Source organism: Vipera ursinii (genome assembly GCF_947247035.1).
Source record: "Vipera ursinii genome assembly, chromosome: 7".
NCBI classification, from domain to species: domain Eukaryota; kingdom Metazoa; phylum Chordata; class Lepidosauria; order Squamata; family Viperidae; genus Vipera; species Vipera ursinii.
The window spans coordinates 13,256,261-13,279,886 of record NC_139521.1 but is presented as its reverse complement, the minus strand read 5'-3'; the positions used below and the strand labels follow the sequence as shown (position 1 = coordinate 13,279,886).

The 23,626-nt window shown below is 40.7% G+C and overlaps 1 protein-coding gene across 1 annotated transcript; it reads right to left on the bottom strand.

The window, feature by feature from the left end:
• Positions 1 to 5,124: 5,124 nt before the first annotated feature.
• Positions 5,125 to 14,808, bottom strand: TLR2 (toll like receptor 2). The gene is made up of 3 exons (XM_083368078.1): positions 14,716 to 14,808; positions 10,075 to 10,224; positions 5,125 to 8,734 (listed from the first exon to the last, which is right to left on the bottom strand). Exon 3 carries the CDS (start codon positions 8,726 to 8,728, stop codon positions 6,401 to 6,403), a length of 2,328 nt encoding a protein of 775 aa, XP_083224204.1. The 5' UTR covers positions 8,729 to 8,734; positions 10,075 to 10,224; positions 14,716 to 14,808; the 3' UTR covers positions 5,125 to 6,400.
• Positions 14,809 to 23,626: the final 8,818 nt, after the last annotated feature.

Here is a 23,626-nt window from a genome sequence, read left to right as displayed (position 1 = left end):
CTGAGAAGAGGTCCCCGGCTGAGGACTCTGCAAAGCCTCCAAACCATCATCAGCCGGTTCGTCTCCCTCCTCCCCCTCATCTGAGTCCTCCGATACATCGGACCCGGCTGTCGGACCCACAGGCTGGCCCTGAGTCACAACAGGGGCAGCAAAATCAATGTTATCTTGTCTACATCCCTGTGCAATATTAGGACCACACATCTGAAATTGACATTCAATCAGTTTAGAGCTCCTCACTTTATAAGCGCTTAAGATAATCATGATACTTATAAGCGCTTAAGCATAATCATGATACTAAAAATTGATAATGTTGCTGATGGTTTTCCAATCCCACAATTTAAAGGGTTTTGGGGGAGTTTCCAATGGAAGCTGTGACCTCACATCCCCTATGGCTTGCCCATTCGTGCCTCTTGTCCCAGACCATGGTCCTTTAGAGGAAGTTCAATTGTGAGTCCAGCTGATCTTTTGATTTTTTTGAAATGAAGATTATGACCACAGTATTCTTTGTTCAGGAAAGAAAATGTCTTTAGGTGGTCTATAAATAGGAACATGAATTGTTATTTAAAAGGGGGGGGAAAGATAAACTTTCAGGAAGGCAGCCTTCTTTAAAAATTTTCTTATAGCGTAAGCATTCATGTATCAGAACTCACTTTGCATGGAGCATAGTTCTGAGAAAGACGTAAGGAGGGGAAATTTTTTTTTAAAAGTGGGGTGGTGAATGGTAAGAAGAGATGAAATTATTTACTAGCCATAAATAAAACCATACATGGGTGATATACAGGCAGATTCCACGTAAAGACTTTCCAAACTTGACCTTTCTAGGAAAAAATATAGAACGTGGATGACAAAAGCAGACATGTTATAAAAATGTGGTACCTATTTGAGGCTACCATATTCAGCTACACTTCACCAAAATTTTTATCTTAAGGTCTAATTACCAAAGCTCCGCATTATATAATATTTGAAACCAGGCCTTTTTTTGTCATAGAACACCCAGAACGGAGTTCCGGCAGCTGTTTTGGATGGAACCTTGTAGGGTAGGCAAGTCAGGTTGTATGATGTGTGTGAGTTCCGGCACTTTTTTTTTAACAAAAAAAGCACTGATTGAAGCACTTAACATCACTTTCATTACTCAATATTTAACGACAGGCTTACAGCCGCCAATGATGTGTGCAATTAGGTTCTTCTTTATGAGTGTAAATAGTGTAGCATTACTTGTTTGCTTCTGAACAGGTTTTCTTATGTGCTCTTTTCATAGACAATTTGACCTTTGTTTTAGAACCGTGGTGGTGCAGCGGTTAGAATGCAGTATTGCAGGCTAATTCTGCTGACGGCAGTGGTTCGATCCTCACTGGCTCAAAGTTGACTCCGCCTTCCATCCTTCCGAAGTCAGTAAAATGAGAATCCAGATTGTTGGAGGCCATAGGCTGACTCTGTAAACTGCTCCTGAAAGCATTGCTCTGTCCCTGCCCACGTGAGTCCTTGCTATGGTCACAAGGAGAAACCCCCTCTTCCAATCAAGCGGGAAAAGCCCAACCCCCTTTTATTATTCACAGACCTAAGTCAATGTCCAAAGCAAACAAACACAGTTCACAGCAACTCAATCCTTACATGAATGGTTGCCTTCAGCAACCAGCACCTCCCACACCTTCCCTTTTATTATGCAGCCAAGGCATGGCTTTCCTAACGCCTGCTCCTCTGTCTTTGGAGTGGACCCATTGCATTCCTTTGTCCTGCTCTCTTTTCTTGCCGGCATTTACGAGCATCCTGGATATCACCAGCTGTGAGTCATCACTGTCCCACTCAGACTCCCAGCCTAGCTGTGTCTTAGACTGAGTGCGAGTAGAGGGGTCCTGCTCCTTGTCAGACTGTAAGTCTTGGAGCTCCTCAGAGCCTTCTTCTGACTTTAATGTCACTCCAGGCCCCTCCTCCTCATCTGATTCCTCAGACACAGCTGCCGGACGCACGGGCTGGCGAGGAATCACAACAAGAGTTATTGTTAAGTCGTGGGTACCATGTGTAATGAGTAGGAGACGACACTAAGAGTTATATGTTTATTGGTTATAATCATGGAACTGCTTGCTCTTCTTCCCTCAGGTGCCCTCTTATAGATCGCCCCAGCCCCACAGTCAACCAACCCGTTCACTCTATTCTCCCGCCAGCCAGGGGACACCCAACCCGATGTCCTGTATTTCCCGCCGGACAGGTTGACCAATCGGGTCACCTGACCGATGCCACCTGGTGTTATTGTGGCATACACAACAGTTATGAAGTGGTATATAAGTCTAAATGTTATTGCTATTAAAGTCCTTTTCTTCGTTCTCAGCAAACTCATTGTCAAACACGTCACACTTTCTTCCTGTTAATTCCATTCCTGTTTTCTCACTTTGCACATCTCACCCTGCCTGTAGTGTCAATATCTTCACACTCCCTCTTTGTCTATTACTACCAACTTTTGTCCCAAGCATTTGCTTGACTCTGGCTTGAAATGAGCTCCACCTACACTCGTCCTTGATCCTGAGTCCCCGCCATGAAGCATGGGGCAGCCACTGAAGGATTTATGGCCTAAACACTGCTGAAGATGTTACCTAGCTTGGTAATGAAATGTTCAGAAACCAACCCACAAGCTTGGAGAATGAACCTTCACCCTCATTTACTGCTGTCTAGAGTGCAATGGTATAGCTACTATAAAAACAGTTTGCAACACATTTATAAAAGTTAACTTTTACATAGGTTTGTAAATGCAGTGAGAATGGTTATTGAATTAATTACAAGACAAAAAATATCTAAAGATACTTTGTAGCTATATATTGTTGCTTTCATTGTTATAGCAGATGTAAAATTTATACTTTGTATTTTTCTCATAAATATGCACTGATTAACATTAGTTATACAAATGTGTGTCACCCTGCTATTTTCTTTCAGGCAGATTAAAAGCAATGAAAGAATAAAAGTGGAATATAGCAATAATCTATATATTAGGCTTCCAATAAAAGCTGCAGGTGGCTTTAATAAGTTATAACACTAATTCAAACTAACACTTTTGTTTTGAACAAATGACCTTTAAATATAAACAAAGAACTTGTCCAATCTTTTGGTGCTATTTAAAGTTGGGCCAACTAGGACTTATACTTAAGGGAAAAAAGTTTTCTGTCTATTTTACATGCAACAAAGAAGTTGTTAAAACTGTTGCTATAGAGCTTATTAAAAGCAATAAACCAATAAACCTCCTTGGAATCTTTTAAGTATTGTCAGGATGGTGAGAATGTATGTGAATGAAGCCAGACACACCCCAACACAGAATGAAGACGGTGGTTTATCACAGTGCAAATGTACAAGTAGTCCTCCACTTACAATAATTTCTGTTGCTAAGTGAGTTTTGCCCCATTTTATGGCCTTTCTTGTCACAGTTGTTAAATGAATCAGTTGTTAAGTGAATCACTGCAATTGTTTAGTAACATGGTTGTTAAGTGAATCTGACTTCCCCATTGATTTTGCTTGTCAGAAGGTCGCAAAAGGGGATCACATGACCCCAGGACATGCAGTCATAAATATGAATCAGTTTCCAAACGTCTGAATTTTGATCACATGACCATGGCAAGAGGCGTGTGAAAAATGGTCATAAGTAACTTTTCCCAGTGCTGTTGTAACTTTGGTCACTAAATGAATAGTTTTAAGAACTATCTGTAGTACACAGTATATTTACAAGACTTTATGAGATGTGTGTGTATAGTGACCAAGCATAAATATAACTTAATATGTAGAACTGAATTTAAACGAATTACATTTCTATTACTTTCGTTATAGCAGTGTTTCTCAACTGGTCATCATTAAGATATGCAGCTTTCTATTTCTAGCATCCCCAGCCAACGGTATAAAAAGGCTTTTCTGTTCATTTTTTTTCTCTCCTCCCACACTTATCTACAGGCTTAGGTGTGTTAACTGTCTCTCCTCTCAATATTCTTTTGCTGAGATCTCCAACATCTAAATGACAAGGGGTTTGCCCCACTACTGTCCGGCCTTGTGTTGCACTGTTGTTGACTTTAGGCAGGCAAGGTTTGTGTGCTATTCTTTTCTTCAGGTTGTTCTTTGGCCTCAGCTGCCTTAAGGCTCCTTCCTAGTTCTTCTTGCAGCCGTGCCTCCTCTAATCCATGCCTCACCCAGTCACCTCTCACTCCAGCAGCGTCTCCTGCCAAATGAAGAACCCTCTGCCTTTCTGTGGCTTCCTTTATAGTTTTTTTCTTTTGAAATCTACATGCCAGGTTGCAGGTAATCCTAAGCAGTTTCATTCCCCCCCCCCTTTCTCTGCAAGGGTTTGGGTAGTGATGGTCAGGCCACCAAAGATTAAAAACTTTTGACAATCACAGTTCAATAAATAGATGTTGAAAATATCCTGCACTGAAATAAATGTCTCATCAGCTTTTCTATATGATTCGTAAGGTAAAGGTAAAAGTAAAGGTTCCCCTGCACATGTGTGCTAGTCGTTTCCAACTCTAGGGGCCAGTGCTCATCTCCGTTTCAAAGCCGAAGAGCCAGCGATTGTCCGAGGACGTCTCCGTGGTCATGTGGCCGGTATGACTAGATGCCAAAGGCACACGGAATGCTGTTACCTTTTTTAAAAAAATCCCATTTATATCCCGCCCTTCTCTGAAGACTCAGGGCAGCTTACAATCTAAAGCACAAATCAATGTGCTTAGCAATAGCCTTCATTCTATGTATATGCCTGCTTATTAGGGCTTTCGCCCGCCCCCCCCAAGCGGCATTATTACCTTCCCACTGTAGTGGTCCCTATTTTTCTACTTGCACTTTTTATGTGCTTTCGAACTGCTAGGTTGGCAGAAGCTGGGACGAGTAACAGGCACTCACTCTGTTATGCGGCACTCGGGATTCGACCCGCCAAACTGCCGACCTTCTGATCAACAAGCTCAGCTTCCTAACCCACTGAGCCACCATGTTACCCAAATGTTTTGCCCTTGTCAGAATTAACTATGGGCACAATTCCATGGAATTAAATCCACTCAACTCCTATTGAAATCAAGAGTGTTTGCACACTTCTAAGACACAATTACCATAAATGGACAACACTAGAAGGCATATTTAATTTTAGTTTAATTAACTCCCACAAAAGTCATTTTTTTAAAAAAAGATTATTATTTCTGCAGATGTTGGCTATGGAAAGCACTGAATGGCTGACTCCAATGGAAACTAGATACAGCTCTGTGTTTTAGCTTAACAGTGTTAAGGATCCTATCTCTTAATGATCCAAAGGAATAGCTAGGATATAGAAGTACGAAATATTTATTTAAATCAGTAAGTACAAAATTTTATCAGAAAATACATTTTTCATATGTTACAATCAGTAAACTAAGATAACTACAGGAAGCATCCTTTTGCCCTTCAAAAAATAAATGAAGCTTTAATGCCAGCGTGCTGAACATTTTGTCAAATAGTGAAGATGACACGAAGTCTCAGCTTATGGATCATCTTAGGATATATTCAACCAAACAACTTATTCATTTTCTGTGTTTAACTGATATTTATGCTGCCTATCTCTTAATAGTTCCAGGGAGCTTTCGAAAGATAACAAAAACCAATAAAATGCCATCTAGCAATTGACTGATTGATTATGTGCCAGCAAGTGGTTGTCTGCTCTTAGCAACCACCAAATCCTAAAAAGAAAAAGAAAAGCTCTAAAAGGACTTAAGTTACACTATATTTATATTTGTTGTTTAATATTTAAACCAAAAAAAATGATCATATAGTATATGCTCTTGTTCAACACTGAATGTAACGGATGCTATTTTTTATAATTAATCATGACTGAAAACTATGTGTGTTGGTTCCCCTGCTGGCCTCATTTGCTTGGCACACCTAAGTTAACTCAGTGGACACATCACGCTAAACATAATGCAGTTTCTTTGGGTTTGGCTTACTGTGCTATGTGGCCGCTGTGATTTGTAAATCAAGATTTACATCTTAGCATGATGCATGAATTCAGATAAAATCTTGTTAAATATGGCATAGTTATGCAAAAAGTGGCTTAATGCAATCCATAAATTTTATCTATCAATTCTTCCAATCTTTCTCAATTGGTTCTCAAGACTGCTAGAACTGTATCTTTCAGCACATTAGCTGCTCCCCTGCTAATTTCTTCTTTCTCATGAATATTTGAAGAGTTGAGATACATGTGCAAAATTTGGACACAGCTAGTGTTGCATGTTCTCGATATTTCTGCTGAGAGAAAAGCAGTCAAAGGAAATGTCCAGGGTTAAAGGAATCAAACTTCTGGAAGGCTACTTGCCTCCTGCTAATGGACTGGCCTGACTGAACCATAACAAATTATTCACACCAGAGGTGCTACTAAAATTAATGGAAATGGTCTATTATACCAACTTCTCACCTAGGCTTTTATTGCCATTTTCAAATTAAACCAAAATAACTGTTGTTGATCTTTATCACTTGGCCATTCAAGATACGTTTTGGTATTCATTAATTTTCGGAGTTTGCAAAACCTTTCCGGAATTGTTTTTGTTGGAATAGGTTCCAGGAGGATCAAAATGGTTGTGTCGTTATTCTCGTCAAAAAAACGGAAGTGAGAAAAATCCAATTCATACTTGCACCACTCACTCCGTACAAAATTCTCTGAAAGCACAAAAAGGGTTTTAGAGCTCTTCTCAATGGAGTCAATGATATTGTCTACAATCCATTTGCCAGGCATAAAATCTCTTTTATGAAGACAGAGTTTAAATGGAGGGTTTGCTTGTTCCAACATCTGGACCATAACATTTTCCACCCATTCAGAGTCTTGTTCACTGTAGGAAATGAATGCATCGTAGCAGACTGCCTGTTCATGGGTCCTTCGAGGCTTGCGTTTTGCTTTAAGCCAGGCTAAGGTCATGCGCATATACCAGATGACATGAAACTTGTAGCAAAGAAATGCTGCCACCAAGATGATCAGGATTATCAGAATACAAAGGATGGACACAAAAGACGTGAAATGACAGTCAGTCAGTTGCAGCTGGGCAACTCCAATTTGCTCCCCTTTTACATAATCTGGAGAATCGCAGATGTAATTTTCAGGCCAACCAGTAAAGGTATTATCTATTCTTGGATAAGACTGTACAAAGGAAACAAATTCACACTTGCATTGAAAGCTGTTATAACGGGCATCCAGCATCTTCAGTTCTATAAACTTCTCCAGTTCCTGCTCAGAGATCATGAACACACTGTTTTCCCTAATAGTCAAGAAACTTACATGAGGGATGAAGGCAGCATCTGGCAGAACTTGTAATCTATTATTTTTAAGGTAAAGCTCCTGAAGATGAGGCAGGCTCACCTTAAAATCATAGAGGAAATTGTTGCTTGCATCCAGAATCTCTAAAGAGTCAGGGATGCAACTTGTCAGTTTCTCTATTTTACAGCCAGAGATGTTTAAATATTTCAAGCTTCTTGGCCAAAGGCACGATTCTGGCATTTGTTCCAAGTTATTCTGACTTATATCTAGGTTAGTAAGACTGACTAAATGAGCAACACTTCTACCTGTTCTATCAATATGGGTCAAAGAATTTTGACTAACGTTGAGAGTCTGCAGTTTAGGCCAACTGTCTGGACACAATGAATGCTCCAGAAACAAATCCTGAAACAAATTTGTATTTAAATCAAGATACTGTAATGAAAGGAACATTTTTGCAAAATTGCAAGGCACTAGAAAAACTTTTGTATTTTCAATGGTCAGTCTGGTAATATTCTCTACAAGATACCACATGGTTGAAAGATCTGAAAATAAGTAAAATGAATCTATTTGTAAATTCCTAATTGATACTATATGTAGATTACTGGAAACATGCTGACTAGTATAGAAATTCCCAGTGCCCTGTAATCTGCTATCTATAATTTCTAATTCTTGTAGCTGGCTCATATCAGAAAATGCTTCCATTAAGGGAAAAACTTCATTTTCTAAAAATTCACTATCTCTAAATACAAGCTTTTGAGCAATCACTGGAATCTCTCTGAAATAATGGACAAGGGATAAAAGGTTACTGTGTATATTTCTCAGTTCAAGAAACACCACAGAATTTTTAACATCATTTAAAATCCAACGCAATATGGAGTTGACAGTTACATTCAAAATAATGTGACTGATGTGCTCAAGAGATTGTAGAGTTCCTGGTGAGTATTGTTTAAGATTCTGTCCCTCAATTTCCAGTTCTTCAAGAACTGAAATTCCTTCAAAATCTTTTATCTGTAAAGTAGAGAAAATATCGTTTCCCAAGTATAGATATCTTAGCTTTTGTAAGCCAGAAAATAATGGCAATTTGCCGAGTTTCAAGTAGGAATTCCCCTTTATGTTTAACATTTGTAAAGAAGAAAGATTTCTGAACCAAGAGGGTGACAGGTAGGTTAGGTTATTCCATGATAAATCCAAATGCTCCAGCTTTCCAAGGAAGTCAAAGGCATGGTCGTCAATTGTCTGAATTGAATTAGATTGAAGCAAAAGTATTCTAAGATTGACTGCAAACTTTAAGTCAGCATCTCCAATATGCACAATGCTATTAGAGGTCAAGTCCAGTCCCAAGACAGCATTTGACAGACCCAGTGGAATTGTGTGTAGACTCTTCCTATGAAAATTGCAATGAGCAACATCACAAAACGGAATGATCTTTTCAGCAGAAAGACTTTTAGCTCCAGCAATCGAGATAAAACAAAGACTCCAAATTGGAAAAATCATGATTATCTAAAAGATTAAACAAAATTAAATGCAATTAGAATGTTATAATACATAATACATTTGGTAATTTTAAGTAATTTGGTTAAAAAATAAGAATCAGTCAATATTTACAAATATCACACAGACAGCTAGAAGTAGCTTTAATGACAGTTGGACATTATTACTTATACATTCAGCTAGACAAGTGGTTCTCAACCTGTGGTCCGTTCCCACCCCCCCACCCCCAGGGAGCTGCAATGTCATCACAGGGGGTCCAAAAAAAGAGCCTTGGTGGAGCAGTGGGCTAATGCCTCCTTAAGTAACACCAGCTGCCTGCAATTAGTGCAGTTCGAGTCCCACCAGGCTCAAGGTTGACTTAGCCTTCCATCCTTCCGAGGTAGGTAAAATGAGGACCCAGATTGTTGGGGGCAATAAGCTGACTTTGTAATAATGCCGCTTGCCCCCCCCGAAAGCCTTAATAAGCAAGCATATACATAGAATGAAGGCTATTGCTAAGCACATTGATTTGTGCTTTAGATTGTAAGCCGCCCTGAGTCTTTGGAGAAGGGCGGGATATAAATGGGAATAATTTTTTTAAAAAAGCTTGATGCATGTTAGTACACTAGTATGTTAAATCTTGAGTTAAGTCTTGGTGGTTCCTGGCCATGGTACATGGCCACAAAAGTTATTTAAACGGGGTCCATGGTGAAGAAAAGGCTAAAAACCACTGAGCTCGACTATATGCTAACCACAAAATATAATTTATACCCAAATGGGGTATAAAATATAGTTTATACCCCATTATGAAAGCTGTGGATTCAACATGGGCACATTTTTGTTATTCAGTTCAAATCAGAGCTAAACCCATATTTGAGAAACCAAAGCTTCAGGAACTCTAAGGTAAAGGTTCCCCCTCACATGCGTGCTAGTTGTTTCCGACTCTAGGGTCCGGTGCTCATCTCCGTTTCAAAGCCGAAGAGCCAGCGCTTGTCCGAGGACGTCTCCGTGGTCATGTGGCCGGCATGACTAGACACCAAAGACGCATGGAACGCTGTTACCTTCCCACCGTAGTGGTCCCTATTTTTCTACTTGCATTTTTACGTGCTTTCGAACTGCTAGGTTGGCAGAAGCTGGGACGAGTAACAGGCACTCACTCCGTTACGCGGCACTCGGGATTCGACCCGCCAAACTGCCGATCTTCTGATCAGGAACTCTACTAAGAGCTATTTTCTTTTTTTGGTTCCTAATCCCAATCCCTTGAAAACCGGAGTTTACATATCTGGCTTTAAACACCGGAGCACAAGAGAAAATAAAAGAGAAGCATAGCAAAAGGACAAAAGGAACCCAAGAAAGCAATTTTGTTGCACCTGATTTAAGTTTCCTTGATCCTGATGGTCTTTATCCAGATCAATTGTGGACAAAGATTGACATATCAAATTTACATTTTCTTTTTAACACTTTTATATCTGAACCTTTTACGAAGGATGTCTCCTCTGCATGCCATAAACCCAATTGACCTAGAAGTAGAAAAATCAGAGAAAAAGTACATTTAATCAGAATTACGTTTCGAGAATATTTGCTCTGATTCTCACCGTGTGCTTTCTCTTCTTGGAATTATTCCTTTATTCCTTTCTACAACTGCTGTGAGATCTGTCATGGATGTGTTCCCAAGTATTTGGCTGATAATACCTTTTAGCACCTTCATTGGGTTACTCTCATGAGGCATTCCGTTTATTTAAGTACAATCCCATGATTCTCCCTTGGCTGAGTAAAAGGGAAGGCCACATGGTTAGTTGGTTTTTTTGCCATACCATTTTAAATCAAGTTGCTTATTAATTTCAGATGTTTAAGCTAAATAACCCAAGAGATTTATATTTTGAACAGGCAGGCACACTGCAACAGCATTTTGAGAATAGCTAGAACTTTTTCTAGCAACTTGGAAATCATGGTTTTTAGTCAGTGCTTTTTTTGTAAAAGAAAAAGGTCTTTTGTAAAAGACTCACATATGTCATACAACCCACCTTGCCTACCCTACAAGATTCCATCCAAAAAAGGTGCCGGAACTCCGTTCTGAGCGTTCTATGAGGAAAAAAAGCCCTGGTTTTAGTGTATTTGGCACTCCCTAATGTCTAGATTACAGATTTGCTATGTGACCCTATATATTTCAATGTAGAGGCACGATATAATAGTTTTAAAAAGAATTCATTCCCAGAAATTCAATGGGATGTAGTCACAAATGAGTGGATATTTGCAAGATTGTGGAATACACAGCCCTATAAAAGTTGTTAAATTGTAACTGTCAGCATCCCTCTGATCATGCTGAATCAACTCTTGGTAAATCAAACATATAAACCTCTGCTTATCAGTACAGAAAAACATGAGTGCAAACCCAAATCTGAATATATCATAGATATATGTTATATTTATCTAGACATCTGTAGGGAATGTTTTAATAAATTAACTAATATAACTGATCTTAAATATGCATACTTGGTATATTCACCTCGGTAACTTTTCAAACAATATCTATGCCATGGCTAGCAAGAGTTAAACAGAACTACTCCACAAAATGTTTGAACAAAGCACATAGAGTTTATTTTCCAAATTTGTTACTGTTATTCCCATTTAATTCTGTCCTGATGAAGGAAACAATTGTGAAAACTAATACATTCAGGTCAATTTGACCTTTGTATCAAAGAAAAAAACAGGTTATCATTTCTTGTCATAACTAATGTGCACCGATTTTAAGCAAATTAAGATACAAGACAGTGAGCAGTGTGACTGCCACGGAAGAGAGAAATTACAGATTATAATAAATTACAGAATGGGGAGGACCTAAAATGATCATGTGATTGCAAATCTTTATAATGAGCCCATCCTAAAAATATTTAATTTTTCCTCCATTTTAATTCACCACTTTCATGATCATATTATTTGTTTAAATTACTTGATTTCGGCTAGGCCAGCTTCCTCTGGTTCTTTAGATTCCCTTGAATATTCTAGGAATGCTATCACAATTTCTCAGTGATTAATATCCATTGCAAAGACAAACTATAGTGCATTTTACCCATTCATTTCTTGTAGGAGTAAGTGTGCACAGGCAACATGACTGTCTCTTATTTGTGACACATCGGGGCAGACTACATATGATTACATGTTCTGCATCTGCTTTAAGTTTAGACACCAAAGAACGCAAGCGAAGAATTCTGAAATGGTCTCCTGCCTACAGATTCCTTTCCCTTTCCAGAGAATTTCCCCAACCAACCAACCATATCTCTGATGGCCAATAGATTAAAGGAAAAATGGACCATGAAATAGATTTTTTATTTTAATTCCATTTATATCCCGCCCTTCTCCGAAGACTCAGGGCGGCTTACAAGCTTAGCAGATAGACCAAGTGGGGCTGTAGGTCTATGGCAATGGCTGAGGATGCTCCAGCTGCACTTCTGGATGAACCACTGCCAATCAGCATTGGCAATACTAGGTTGAACGAACCAGGAACTTCAGATAAGACAACTTCTCATTGCAACCAAGACTGTATAGCAGACATGTCAAACACAAGGCCCGGGGGCCGGATCCGGCCCGCGAAGTGGTTTCATGTGGCCCCCAAAGCCATCCTGGAAACAGTGAGGGAACGGCCCCCACTGCCTTGGCCCTGGCCCAGAGACCCTCCTCCTGCCAGAGACCCTCAGATCTGTCCCACTCCTGCCCAGGCCCCCATAGGCACCCTTGATGCAAACGATGTAGAGCTGGCCACGCCCACCCAGTAGGCCATACCCACTCTAGCCACGCCCACCCAGTAGGCCACGCCCACCCTGGCCATACCCACCCGGCCCCCTGAGGGCAACCGCAATGCTGATGTGGCCCTCAATGAAATTGAGTTTGACACCCCTGCTGTATAGATTCAACTTGTTGCCAATGTACAGGTGGACCTCGAAGAACAGTTCATTTAGTGACCGTTCAAAGTTACCATGGCAGTGAAAAAAGTGCCTTATGACCACTTTTCACACTACCATTGCAGCATCCCCATGGTCATATGATCAAAATTCAGATGCTTGGTAACTGGTTTCATATTTATGATGGCTGCAGTGTCCTGGGGGGGTTTATGTGATTCCCTTTTGCGACCTTCTGACCAGCAAATTCAACGGGGAACTCAGGTTCACTTAATAACCATGTTACTAACTTAACTGCAATGATTCACTTAACAACCGTGGCAAGAAAAGTTGTAAAATGTGGCAAAACTCTATTAACCAATGTTTCATTTAGCAACATAAATTTTGGGCTCATAACTTGTCATAGGTTCAGTAGTAGCTGTACTCCAAGAACCAACAGATCTATCCCTAGCAGGTAGATGTCTATAGCGGTTATACACAATGTGTATGGCCATGATTAGCAGCCCATGTTGTATTAGCAATAAACAATTATTTTATTTTCATAGTTCTATTTCCACCAGTGTTTCACAGGCACAACTCCTATTCTTTGGGAGAACATCCAGATTTACTTTCTCTCTGCCTATTCCTCAGCAATGCAGACAAATCACAGAGACAGGAAACAGAAATTGAAACTAAGATCTTCTTTCAGAGACTGAGAATAAAGTCTAAACTATTTATAAGAGGATTAAGTCTAACTCTGCTAATCGATGTGGAGCCAGGAAGAAAAAAAACAACAACACATAAACATTAGGAGAACAGCAGCCAAAGAGAGAGATGTGGCATATTTTTATTAGAAAAGTTATTGCGCAAGAAGTGTCTTTGTTTTCTGGCCAAAAAATAAAAAAGCGTATGAATTCATCACATCTTGCACATCACAAGAATTGTGAGGACTCATAGTAACCGAATGATAGGTTGGGGCTTACTCTAGTCAACATTGTTGGTGCGTTCTTTAAATGAAAACCATCAGCAAAAGCATTACATGTAATACCACACTGAATGAACGTAAAGCCTGTGTGAGCATACATGCCCACCTATGACTTCGGGCTAGGTCCTTCGTCACTAATGGGTGAATCAAAGGAATCTTTGTAAGCCCCATCCCTACACACAAGGGAGCAGCAGTGATTCTACACAATCCACATATTCCCCAAAGCACGATATCACCGTTCCACCTTTAACATTCGAGACGTTTTATTTGAAAGCCAAGCTATTCTCCAAAGCACCTGAAAGCAGGACAAGAAGCAACGGATGGAAACTAGTCAAGGAGAGAAGCAACATAGAACTAAGGAGAAACTTCCTGACAGTTAGAACAATTAACCAGTGGAACAACCTTCCTCCAAAAGTGGTGAATGCTCCAACACTGGAAGTTTTTTAGAAGAGACTGGACAGCCATTTGCCTGAAATGGTATAGGGTTTCCTGCCTCAGCAGGGGGTTGGACTAGATGACCTCCAAGGTCCCTTCCAACTTTATTATTATTATTATTATTATTATTATTATTATTATTATTATTATCATCATCATCATCATCATCATCATCATCATCATCATTATTATTATTATTATTATTATTATTAACATTTCCCTAGCGCGTTTTTCTTCATACGTGTCACCTCAGACGCCTCTCACATCATCAGTACCATATATAACTCAAACATCATCACAGGACGGTTCAGGTCTAAATTATCACCGCGTCTTCTTGCTTTTCCTCTTCTTCCTTGCACCTGTCACCCCCACAGAAGGCAATACATAAAATAAAATAAAAATAAAATTAAAAACAAAAACGCAGGCTTAATCCCCAACTCACACGGGAGGGCTTTCTACGCCGAGCTGGTTGCTAGGTACAGCTTCATAAATTTAGGTTTAATCTTTAAAGCAGGGGTCTTCAAACTCGGCCCTTTTATGACTCATGGACTTCAACTCCCAGAATTCCTCAGCCACCTGGCTGAGGAATTCTGGGAGTTGAAGTCCATGAGTCATAAAAGGGCCGAGTTTGAAGACCCCTGCTTTAAAGTTAAAAAAAAAACACGAATTGAAAGAAACACCGAAACACAGGGACCTCCTCTGGCGTTATTACTTACCCGGCGAAGCTTCCGAAAGACCCCCACCACCACCACCCCACCCCGGCTGCCTCTTGCAACTTCTCCCGACGGTTCCGCAACGTCGGAGTCGCCTCCTCAGAAGAAGCGGCCGCGAAGGAGCCAGGGCGGCGTCCCCCGAGCGGAAGGCTGTCCCCGGCAACCCTTGGTGGGGGGAGCGTGGGCGGTGACTTCGTCTCAGTCGAAGCCAGATTTAGATTTTTTTCGAAATTTCCTTCCCGATAGCCGCACCTCTCGCTGACCACCCCCCCCCTTCCCGGTCTCTTCCCCCCCCCCCCCCCACTCCTCCTCCCCGCTTCTTAGGCTTGGGCACTTGTGCCTCTTTTTTTTTTTTTTAAAAAAAAGTTTTTCTGCCCAAACTGCTTCAAGTTTTGCCCTGGAGAGAAGGTCTACGACTCAGGGGGTCGTCTTCAAACTTGGCCCTTTTATGACTGGTGGACTTCAACTCCCAGAATTCCTCAGCCAGGCACGCTAGCTGAGGAATTCTGGGAGTTGAAGTCCACCAGTCATGAAAGGGCCAAGTTTTTGAAGACCCCCCTGGTCTACGTAGCCCCGATTTAAAGGAACTGGGCAGCTTTTCCAGTTTAAAACACACCACGTTTGTGGGTGGGTGTTTTTTTTTGGGGGGGGGGTAACATTTTTTGCAACCAGCACAGTTGGTTCCCCCCCCACGCCCACTCCGAGGTCCCATCCAGCTCTGTTATTCTGTAATTCAGGGGTCTTCAAACTTGGCCCTTTTATGACTGGTGGACTTCAACTCCCAGAATTCCTCAGCCAGCTTGGCTGGCTGAGGAATTCTGGGAGTTGAAGTCCACCAGTCATGAAAGGGCCAAGTTTTGAAGACCCCCTGGTCTACGTAGCCCCGATTTAAAGGAACTGGGCAGCTTTTCCAGTTTAAAACACACCACGTTTGTGGGTGGGTTTTTTGTTTTTTTGGGTAACATTTTTTGCAACCAGCACAGTTGGTTCCCTCCCCCCCCCGCCCTCTCCGAGGTCCCATCCAGCTCTGTTATTCTGTAATTCAGGGGGTCTTCAAACTTGGCCCTTTTATGACTTGTGGACTTCAACTCCCAGAATTCCTCAGCCAGCTTGGCTGGCTGAGGAATTCTGGGAGTTGAAGTCCACAAGTCATAAAAGGGCCAAGTTTGAAGACCCCTGCATTATTAAAAGATTTCACTTCATTCCACGCGTTCAATCTCGCGGGGAGAGAGAGAGAGACAGGAAGGCACATCGGTGGCGGGCGTGTTTTAACTCACTCGTGCTCCTGTCTAGAAAGACATTTATTTGCAATAGGACGGAGTTTTTTTTTGAGGAGGCTGACCTGGCGGACTCGAAATCTCGTGCTGCTTGCAAAATGGATTGATTACATCCAGAATAAATATGGGACTAAAAAAAGTTTCATTTAGCATTTGAATAAGTACCGATGTGATATTTATATTGCTTGTAGTCATTTTATAGGAGTTAAAGCGCGATAGATTTAATAGCCTATTGTCGTTTGCATATGGTAGATTATGATTGTTTTTACTTTTATACCTTGTATTTAGCTCTGGGAAGTCGGGGAAGGGGAGGGAGGGAGGTGTTGGGGTGGGTTGGGAAGAGGGGAGGGGGTCGGGAGGGGTTTTGTTTTGTTAAAGATAAAATGTACTGAAAAACTTTTCAATAAAAAAAGAAAAAAAATGATTTTAAAAAAATCTTGCGCTGTTTGCCAGTTGAGTGCACCGTGGTGCTTCTCCCACATCGAGTCTGGCGAGCTAGGGTTAAAAAAAGGAGAGAAAAAAGTGCCTTCTACTTTCTGCATCGGCTCAGCTGAAAATACGCAGTTTAACTTTCTAGGTAGCAAGGACTGCCTTGTAGAAACCGTGTCATATCTTACATAAAAGTAGGTTTTTTTCCCCCCCTCCGTAGTGTAATAAGTATAGAGAAATGGACTTAACCCAAACGGAGGGACGTTTTTTTTCTAAATGTTTTTTTATTTTTTTATTTTAATTCCATTTATATGCCTTCTCCGAAGACTCAGGGCGGCTTACAAGCTTAGCAGTAAATAGATGCTTATCGTTCTGATTGGTTACTTCAGGGGTCTTCAAACTTGGCCCTTTTAGGACTTGTGGACTTCAACTCCCAGAATTCCTCAGCCAGGCACACTAGCTAGGGAATTCTGGGAATTGAAGTCCACAAGTCCTAAAAGGGCCAAGTTTGAAAACCCCATTCTGTACTCTTGTTTCCTTTCAACTCATGTAACCTTCCAGAATATTTTATGAGATCGTATTATTTCAGGCTGGTCATTAGCAGCACTAATGTCAATCACTGCATCAGGCTATTGCTTTGTTCCTGTCTTATTGTTATTCTTGCATTTATTTTTTTGTACGTGACGTCGTCTTGTTTTCGTTTGAACCATCCAGAGTCACCCTGGATGGCGCACCAATTTGATAAATAAATAAACAATAGGTATACAATTGGTTGTATTTCCTCATGTTTTGCAGCATGCATTAGAAAGTCTGGGAGTTTATGCTTTATGGAATATAGGTAAAAGTTTCTCCTGCCCAGTCATGTCTGACTCTGGGGGGTGATGCCCATCTCCATTTTTTTTTAAAATTCCATTTATATCCCGCCCTTCTCCGAAGACTCAGGGCGGCTTACAAGCTTAGCAGTAGCCTTCATTCTATGTATATGCCTGCTTATTAGGGCTTTCACACACACACACCCCAAGCGGCATTATAACAAAGTCAGCTTAATTGCCCCCAACAATCTGGGTCCTCATTTCTCCATTATTCTCTGTTATTCTTTACGACTTTCTGTGGGACCATCCATCTGGACTTGGCAGAGTCTAGCTAGCCCATACACTCTGCAAATGTTCCTGCAGAATGCCAGCTACTGATATTCTTGTCTGCATCTTACACCCTGCCGCTATGGGTTGAACTGTCTCCAAAGCCATTTTCCATAGTTTGCACCTTGGCTCCTAATTAGTGTAGTAGCCTTTTTATTTTTTTTGGAGGGGGTGGGCTGGTGTGCAGTGTATGTAGGTTGGACTTGGGGTGGAAACTTCTGTACATTTTGAAGAGCTTCTGGGTCTTCACACTGGTAGCCTCCATGTCCTCTTTTGACCAGTTCACCATACCAACAGAGTATCCAATGACTGCCAGGGCATGCATGTTGATGGCCCAGAGCTTTTGAAATTAAAATAATTTATGTAAATTGAAGATTGCATATACATCTGGATCAGGTGTAATATGGATTGTGTGAGTTTAGTGATATCCTCTGCTGATTATCGGTAGCTCATAAGTCTGATTCAATTAAAAGTTGTTCGCTGTTTCATTGTCATCCCTAGCTCTTTTGAAAATTCCACCTCTTTTATTGAAAATTCTGTTTATTCTTATATGGTTAGTATTATGGTTTGATTTGGAGCAATAGCAACAATAATCCACTTTCAAAATGCATTCCCTTGTAGAAAATTTAGCCAATGATTTCTTCATTTTGGACAATGCTCAACAATTTCAGAGAAATTGCAGGTCCTAGATTTAATCTTACACTCGGCTACTACAAAAAAGTGAAGTTGCATTGCTATATCCTCTGGGATCTAGACAACAAATGATCTTTTGTTCATGTTCTGGAAATTCTGCTTTTCCACTGCTGCCTGGTGTTATACACTTTCCTGCCAATTCCTTTTTTAAAAACATTACCGTACTTGGAATTTCTAAGTGGTTGGCATGTCCAGATGAAAGTATTTTTCTGAAAGATCTGTTGTTTAGATTTACATTTCCAAAAACTACTAGAAGTCTGTTCCAAAAACTACTACTAGTGCTGTTCCACTTTCTGAGTGTGCTCTGGAATCTCCCTAAGTAACTTAAAAATACTTTTTGTTCTGTTTTTTCCCCTTTAGCTTTACTGAAAGTTAAGTTCATGTAAACCAGGAACCCACCGGATCAGTCAAAAGTGACATAAACTTGATATATTTAAATCACTGAACAGAAAGCAGATGAGTGAGCAACAGCTCTGAAATACATTCTTTGAGAATATTATAATTATTCCTTTTTGGGGGGGAGGCTGGTTGACCAGAGGCTGGGATGGTCGAGCAGAAAATAAGCAGTTTAAGACCCAAAATACAGCATGATGGGTGAGCTCCCATCCTTGCCCAGCTCCTGCCAATCTAGCAGTTCAAAAGCATGCAAATGCAAATAGATACAGTGCATTCAGAAAGTATTCAGATCCCCTTCATTTTAGAAATGTCTGTAAATTTATTAAAAAGAAAAAAAACCTGAACTATCACATTGGCATAAGTATGTAGTCCCTTCACTCAATACTTTGTCGAAGCACCTTTGGCAGCAATTACAGCCTTGAGTCTTTTTTTTTGGGGGGGGGTATGACACAACAAGCTTTGCACACCTGGATTCTGCCATTCTGCTTGCAAATCCTCTCAAGCTCAGTCAGATTGGATGGCGACCATCGGTGGACGGCCATTTTCAGGACCCTCCAGAAATGTTCAATAGTATTCAAGTCAGGGCTCTGGCTGGGCCATTCTAGAACATTCACAGAGTTGTCCCTAAGCCACTCCTGTGTTGTCTTGGCTGTGTGCTTGAGACTGTTGTCATGTTGGAAAGTGAACTTTCGGCTCAGTCTGAGCTCCTGAATGCTGTGGAACAGGTTTTATTGAGGATATCCCTGTACTTTTCTCCATTCAGCTTTCCCTCAACTCTGACCAGTCTCCCCGCCCCTGCTGGTGAAAAACACCCCCACAGCATGATGCTGCCACCATCATGCTTCACTGTTGGGATGGTATTGGACAGCTGATGAGCGTTGCCTTGTTTCCTCCAGATGTAACATTTTGAATTGGGGCCAAGCAGTTCAATCTTGGTTTCAGCAGACCAGAGAATCTTGTTTCTTCCAGTCTGAAAGTCCTTCAAGTGCTTTTTTGCAAACTCCAAGTGGGCTTTCATGTGTTTTGCACCGAGGAGAAGCTTCCATCTAGCCACTCTGCTATAAAGCCCAGATCAGTGAAGGGGTGCAGTGATGGTTGTCCTTCTCTGAAGGATCTCTGGAGCTCAGTCAGAGTGACCAATGGGTTCTTGATCACCTCTGTTACTAAGGCCCTTCTCCCCCAGTTGCTCAGTTTGACCGGCTCTGAGAAGAGTTCTGGTTGTGCCAAACTTCTTCCATTTGAGAATCACGAAGGCCATTGTGCTCTTAGACACCTTTAGCACAAGCAATGTAGCCTTCCCCAGATCTGTGCCTTGCAATAATCCTGTCTCTCAGCTCTGCAGGCAGTTCCTTTGACCTCATGGCTTTTGCTCTGCTACAATATGCATTGTCAGCTCTGAGGCCTTCTTATAGAAAGGTGTATGCCTTTTTAAATCACGTCCAGTGGACTCCAATCAAGGTGTAGAAATATATCAGCAACAATCAAGAGAAATGGGAAGCATTGGAGCTAAATTTCAAAGGGTGTGATATTTCAGGTTTTTTTTCCTTTTTAATAAATTTACAGACATTTCTAAAATTCTCTTTTCGCTTTGTCATTATGGGTACAGAGTGTAGATGGATTTCAACAACTATAGAATCAGGTTGCAGCATAACAAAATTGACAAAATTGAAGGGGGTTTGAATACTTTCTGAATGCACTATAAATAGGTATCCCTTCAATAGGCAAGTAACAACTTTCCAAGCAACTTGGTGTACAGTCATGTTGGGAATATGAGCATGGAAGCATCTTCAAACAATGCTGGCTCCCTTGACTAGAAAACAGAGATGACCATTGTTATGTCTTGTGAAACACCACTTGGGTTGCTGGAGCAGCTAACGGCTCTCCAGCAACCCAGACTTTAAGTCTCCAGTGCTGCAATTGGCTATCTCCAGGTGGCAATGGTTGATTCAAAACCTATTGGCTGCCGCCTAGGGGCTAGACTATATATTGCGGCTAGTTGCAGACATTTCCCCAGTACAGTTCCAGCACGAAATAAACAATGAGTTATCCTGTACTCTGTTCCGCATCTTCATTCCTGCACCAAAGAACCCGCTATTTAACAACCATTGCCCCTAGAGTCAGATACAGCTGGACAGGGCAAACATTTACCTTCACCTTTATTGCTAATTAACGAACTACAGTATAAGATTGGAACAAATTTTTAACATCAGGATTTTTGGGGGCTAGTTATTGTTATATCCCAGTGTGTAATAAACATATTACATATTTTTTATGGAAACAATTAAAATGCTGTACAAAATCTAGAAACAAGAAAACAGATGGCTTGGGACACAATAACGATGGCATGACATTATATTATTTCAATAGAGTAGTGTTTATTCAATATTGACTAAGAATATTAATCCACAATAGCCAGTATCAAATATCTGTGTTCCTTTTCTACTTAAAAATAACAGATATAAAAATATATCCATTACTACGGGATGATGGACACCAAAGTCCTATCAATGGCAGAGTGCTCATTTGGGTCTTTTTAAGGAAACCAAAATACTGAAATAATTATTGCATTATATCCTGATTAATTTCATTGCCTCGAATGAAAAGTGTCAAAAATCCATTTGATCAATTCAAAAACTGAACCATAGTTTGGCATGGGGCTCCATCCTTGTGTGAACCCTGGGTAAATTTTCATGAGGCTCCCTCTAGAATTTTTGTCTAATGTTTAAGGTGTTTGACTATAAATTGGGTGTTTAAAATCCAACTACCTGAATGAATGATTATTGGAGGAAAACAGGATAGAAGCTTTATGTACATCGCCTTGAGTTGTATAGTACAATGGCAGAATATAAATAGCAATAGCAATGGCTTCACAGTGCTTTACAACCTTCTCTAAGCAGTTTACAGAGTCAGCATCTTGCCTCCAACAATCTGGGTCCTCATTTTATCCACCTTGGAAGGATGGAAGGCTGAGTCAACCTTGAGCCCTGAGAATCGAACTGCTGATGTGCTGGCAGCCAGAAGTCAGCCGAATTAGCCTGTAATACTGCATTCTGACCTATGCATCACCATGACTACAAATAAAATAAAGTTGGGACAGAAACAGCTTAAACTTTATCAGCAGATTCTTTTCTAAGGATTTCCTAGGTTAAGATTATGATGGATTGCCTCCAAACAATACCCATAGCCCATTCTAATCAGTCTATCTAGGGAACTCTTAGGTAAAGGTAAAGGTAAAGGGTCCCCTGCACATGCGTGCTAGTCGTTTCCAACTCTAGGGGCCGGTGCTCATCTCCGTTTCAAAGCCGAAGAGCCAGCGCTTGTCTGAGGACATCTCCGTGGTCATGTGGCCGGCATGACTAGACGCCAAAGGCGCACAGAACGCTGTTACCTTCCCACCGGAGTGGTCCCTATTTTTCTACTTGCCTTTTGACGTGTTTTCGAACTGCTAGGTTGGCAGAAGCTGGGATGAGTAACAGGCGCTCACTCTGCTACGCGGCACTCAGGATTTGACCCGCCAAACTGCCGACCTTCTGATCGACAAGCTCAGCGCCCTAACCCACTGAGCCACCGCGTCCCTTAGAAGCTACCAATTCAGTTTCAGACAAATGGAAGGGAAGGGAATAGAAGGAAAAAGCTTTCTCACGTCTTACCTGAAGTTAACAATGCAAAACTTAAGCAGCCTAAACCACCCCCCAAAAAAGAAAGTAACTTTTCCCATTTTAGCAAACCTCACTAGCACATCAGATCATCTAGCAGGTGAACTTACATTTTTAATTGTCATATGGTAAAATAATTAAAGCACAAGCAAGTTTTCAACACTTACATCAAAGTAAGTTTTATCTATTTCTTCACCTTTCAGGAGGCCAAAAAGTTGGGTACAGATGTCACCCCTGGGAGCACAAATGTGACAGAGGAACTGGTTAGGTGAAGGTCTGAGTTGTAACTGTGTTGTAATACTGATAAGAACTTTCTTTCTTATATTCCCCCATTAAAATGAACCAGCAATTCACAAACTAACCACATGATCCTTGTCCCATTTCCTGTTTATTCAATATATGCAAGAGTTGTCATATGAACCTACTAATATACTGTATGCTCTACTCTCACTTCCCTAAACAGTAGCAAACCTAGATGAAGTGTTTGATAATGCACTTGCCGTACATGAAATTTTACCAGAAATGCTGACAGTGACATCAAAAACTCTCTTATATGTCTACACCTCTTTCCTTATAGGGAAAAATATTGTTCATTAAGGGTGAAAGGGATTGACTGACAGTTTTATAGATGAGTCTCCAGTGAGACATTCATGAACAACACTGTCCCTTAACTAGTTGTCAACCATCAAAAATCTTTTGCTCTGATTTAGAAATTATTTTTTAAAAGTAGAAATGAGTCTGTTACAAAGGAAATTGCCAATCTTAAGCAGAGGGTAATAAATTAAAATGTTAAGAGAGTATCCTAAAAGATTAGAAAGAATGATTGACAAGCAACCTCAGAAGTTTATTTATTCATTATTTGTAAGACTTCTAAACCACCTTAAACAACAATGGTCTTCCTCGTAACACACATCTTAACCATTGTCTACAAGGCTACAATAGCAAGGACTGTTCTTGCCCACCAAGGTCTACGCTGTTCCACAGGGGACTATCACCCTGAGAGCATTTTCCAGACAAGATAGTCCTGTCTTAGATCCCCTACATGTAAGCTACACTGGAATTGTACAATATATGTACTACATTTTCTATATTCTACATTTATTAATATGCACACACTTTGGAAGGAAAAGGTCTGAGAGATTGAAAAAACAAAGCATTTTAATATTTTTGTCAATAAGGCTTGAATGTTGAGGGTCTTATGTCTCTGTGGCACTCAGTAAGAAGTCAACTGAGTGACAGTGAAATGGTTTAAGTAAAAAGCCATGTCAGCTAGAAATATTGTGTACAAAAACAGGAGAAAGTTGACTGACAGCAGGTTAGAAAT

What these genes read in the sequence shown, in the direction of transcription:
- TLR2 (XM_083368078.1), bottom strand. Translation starts at nt 8,728, where the DNA reads ATGATTTTTCCAATTTGGAGTCTTTGTTTTATCTCGATTGCTGGAGCT.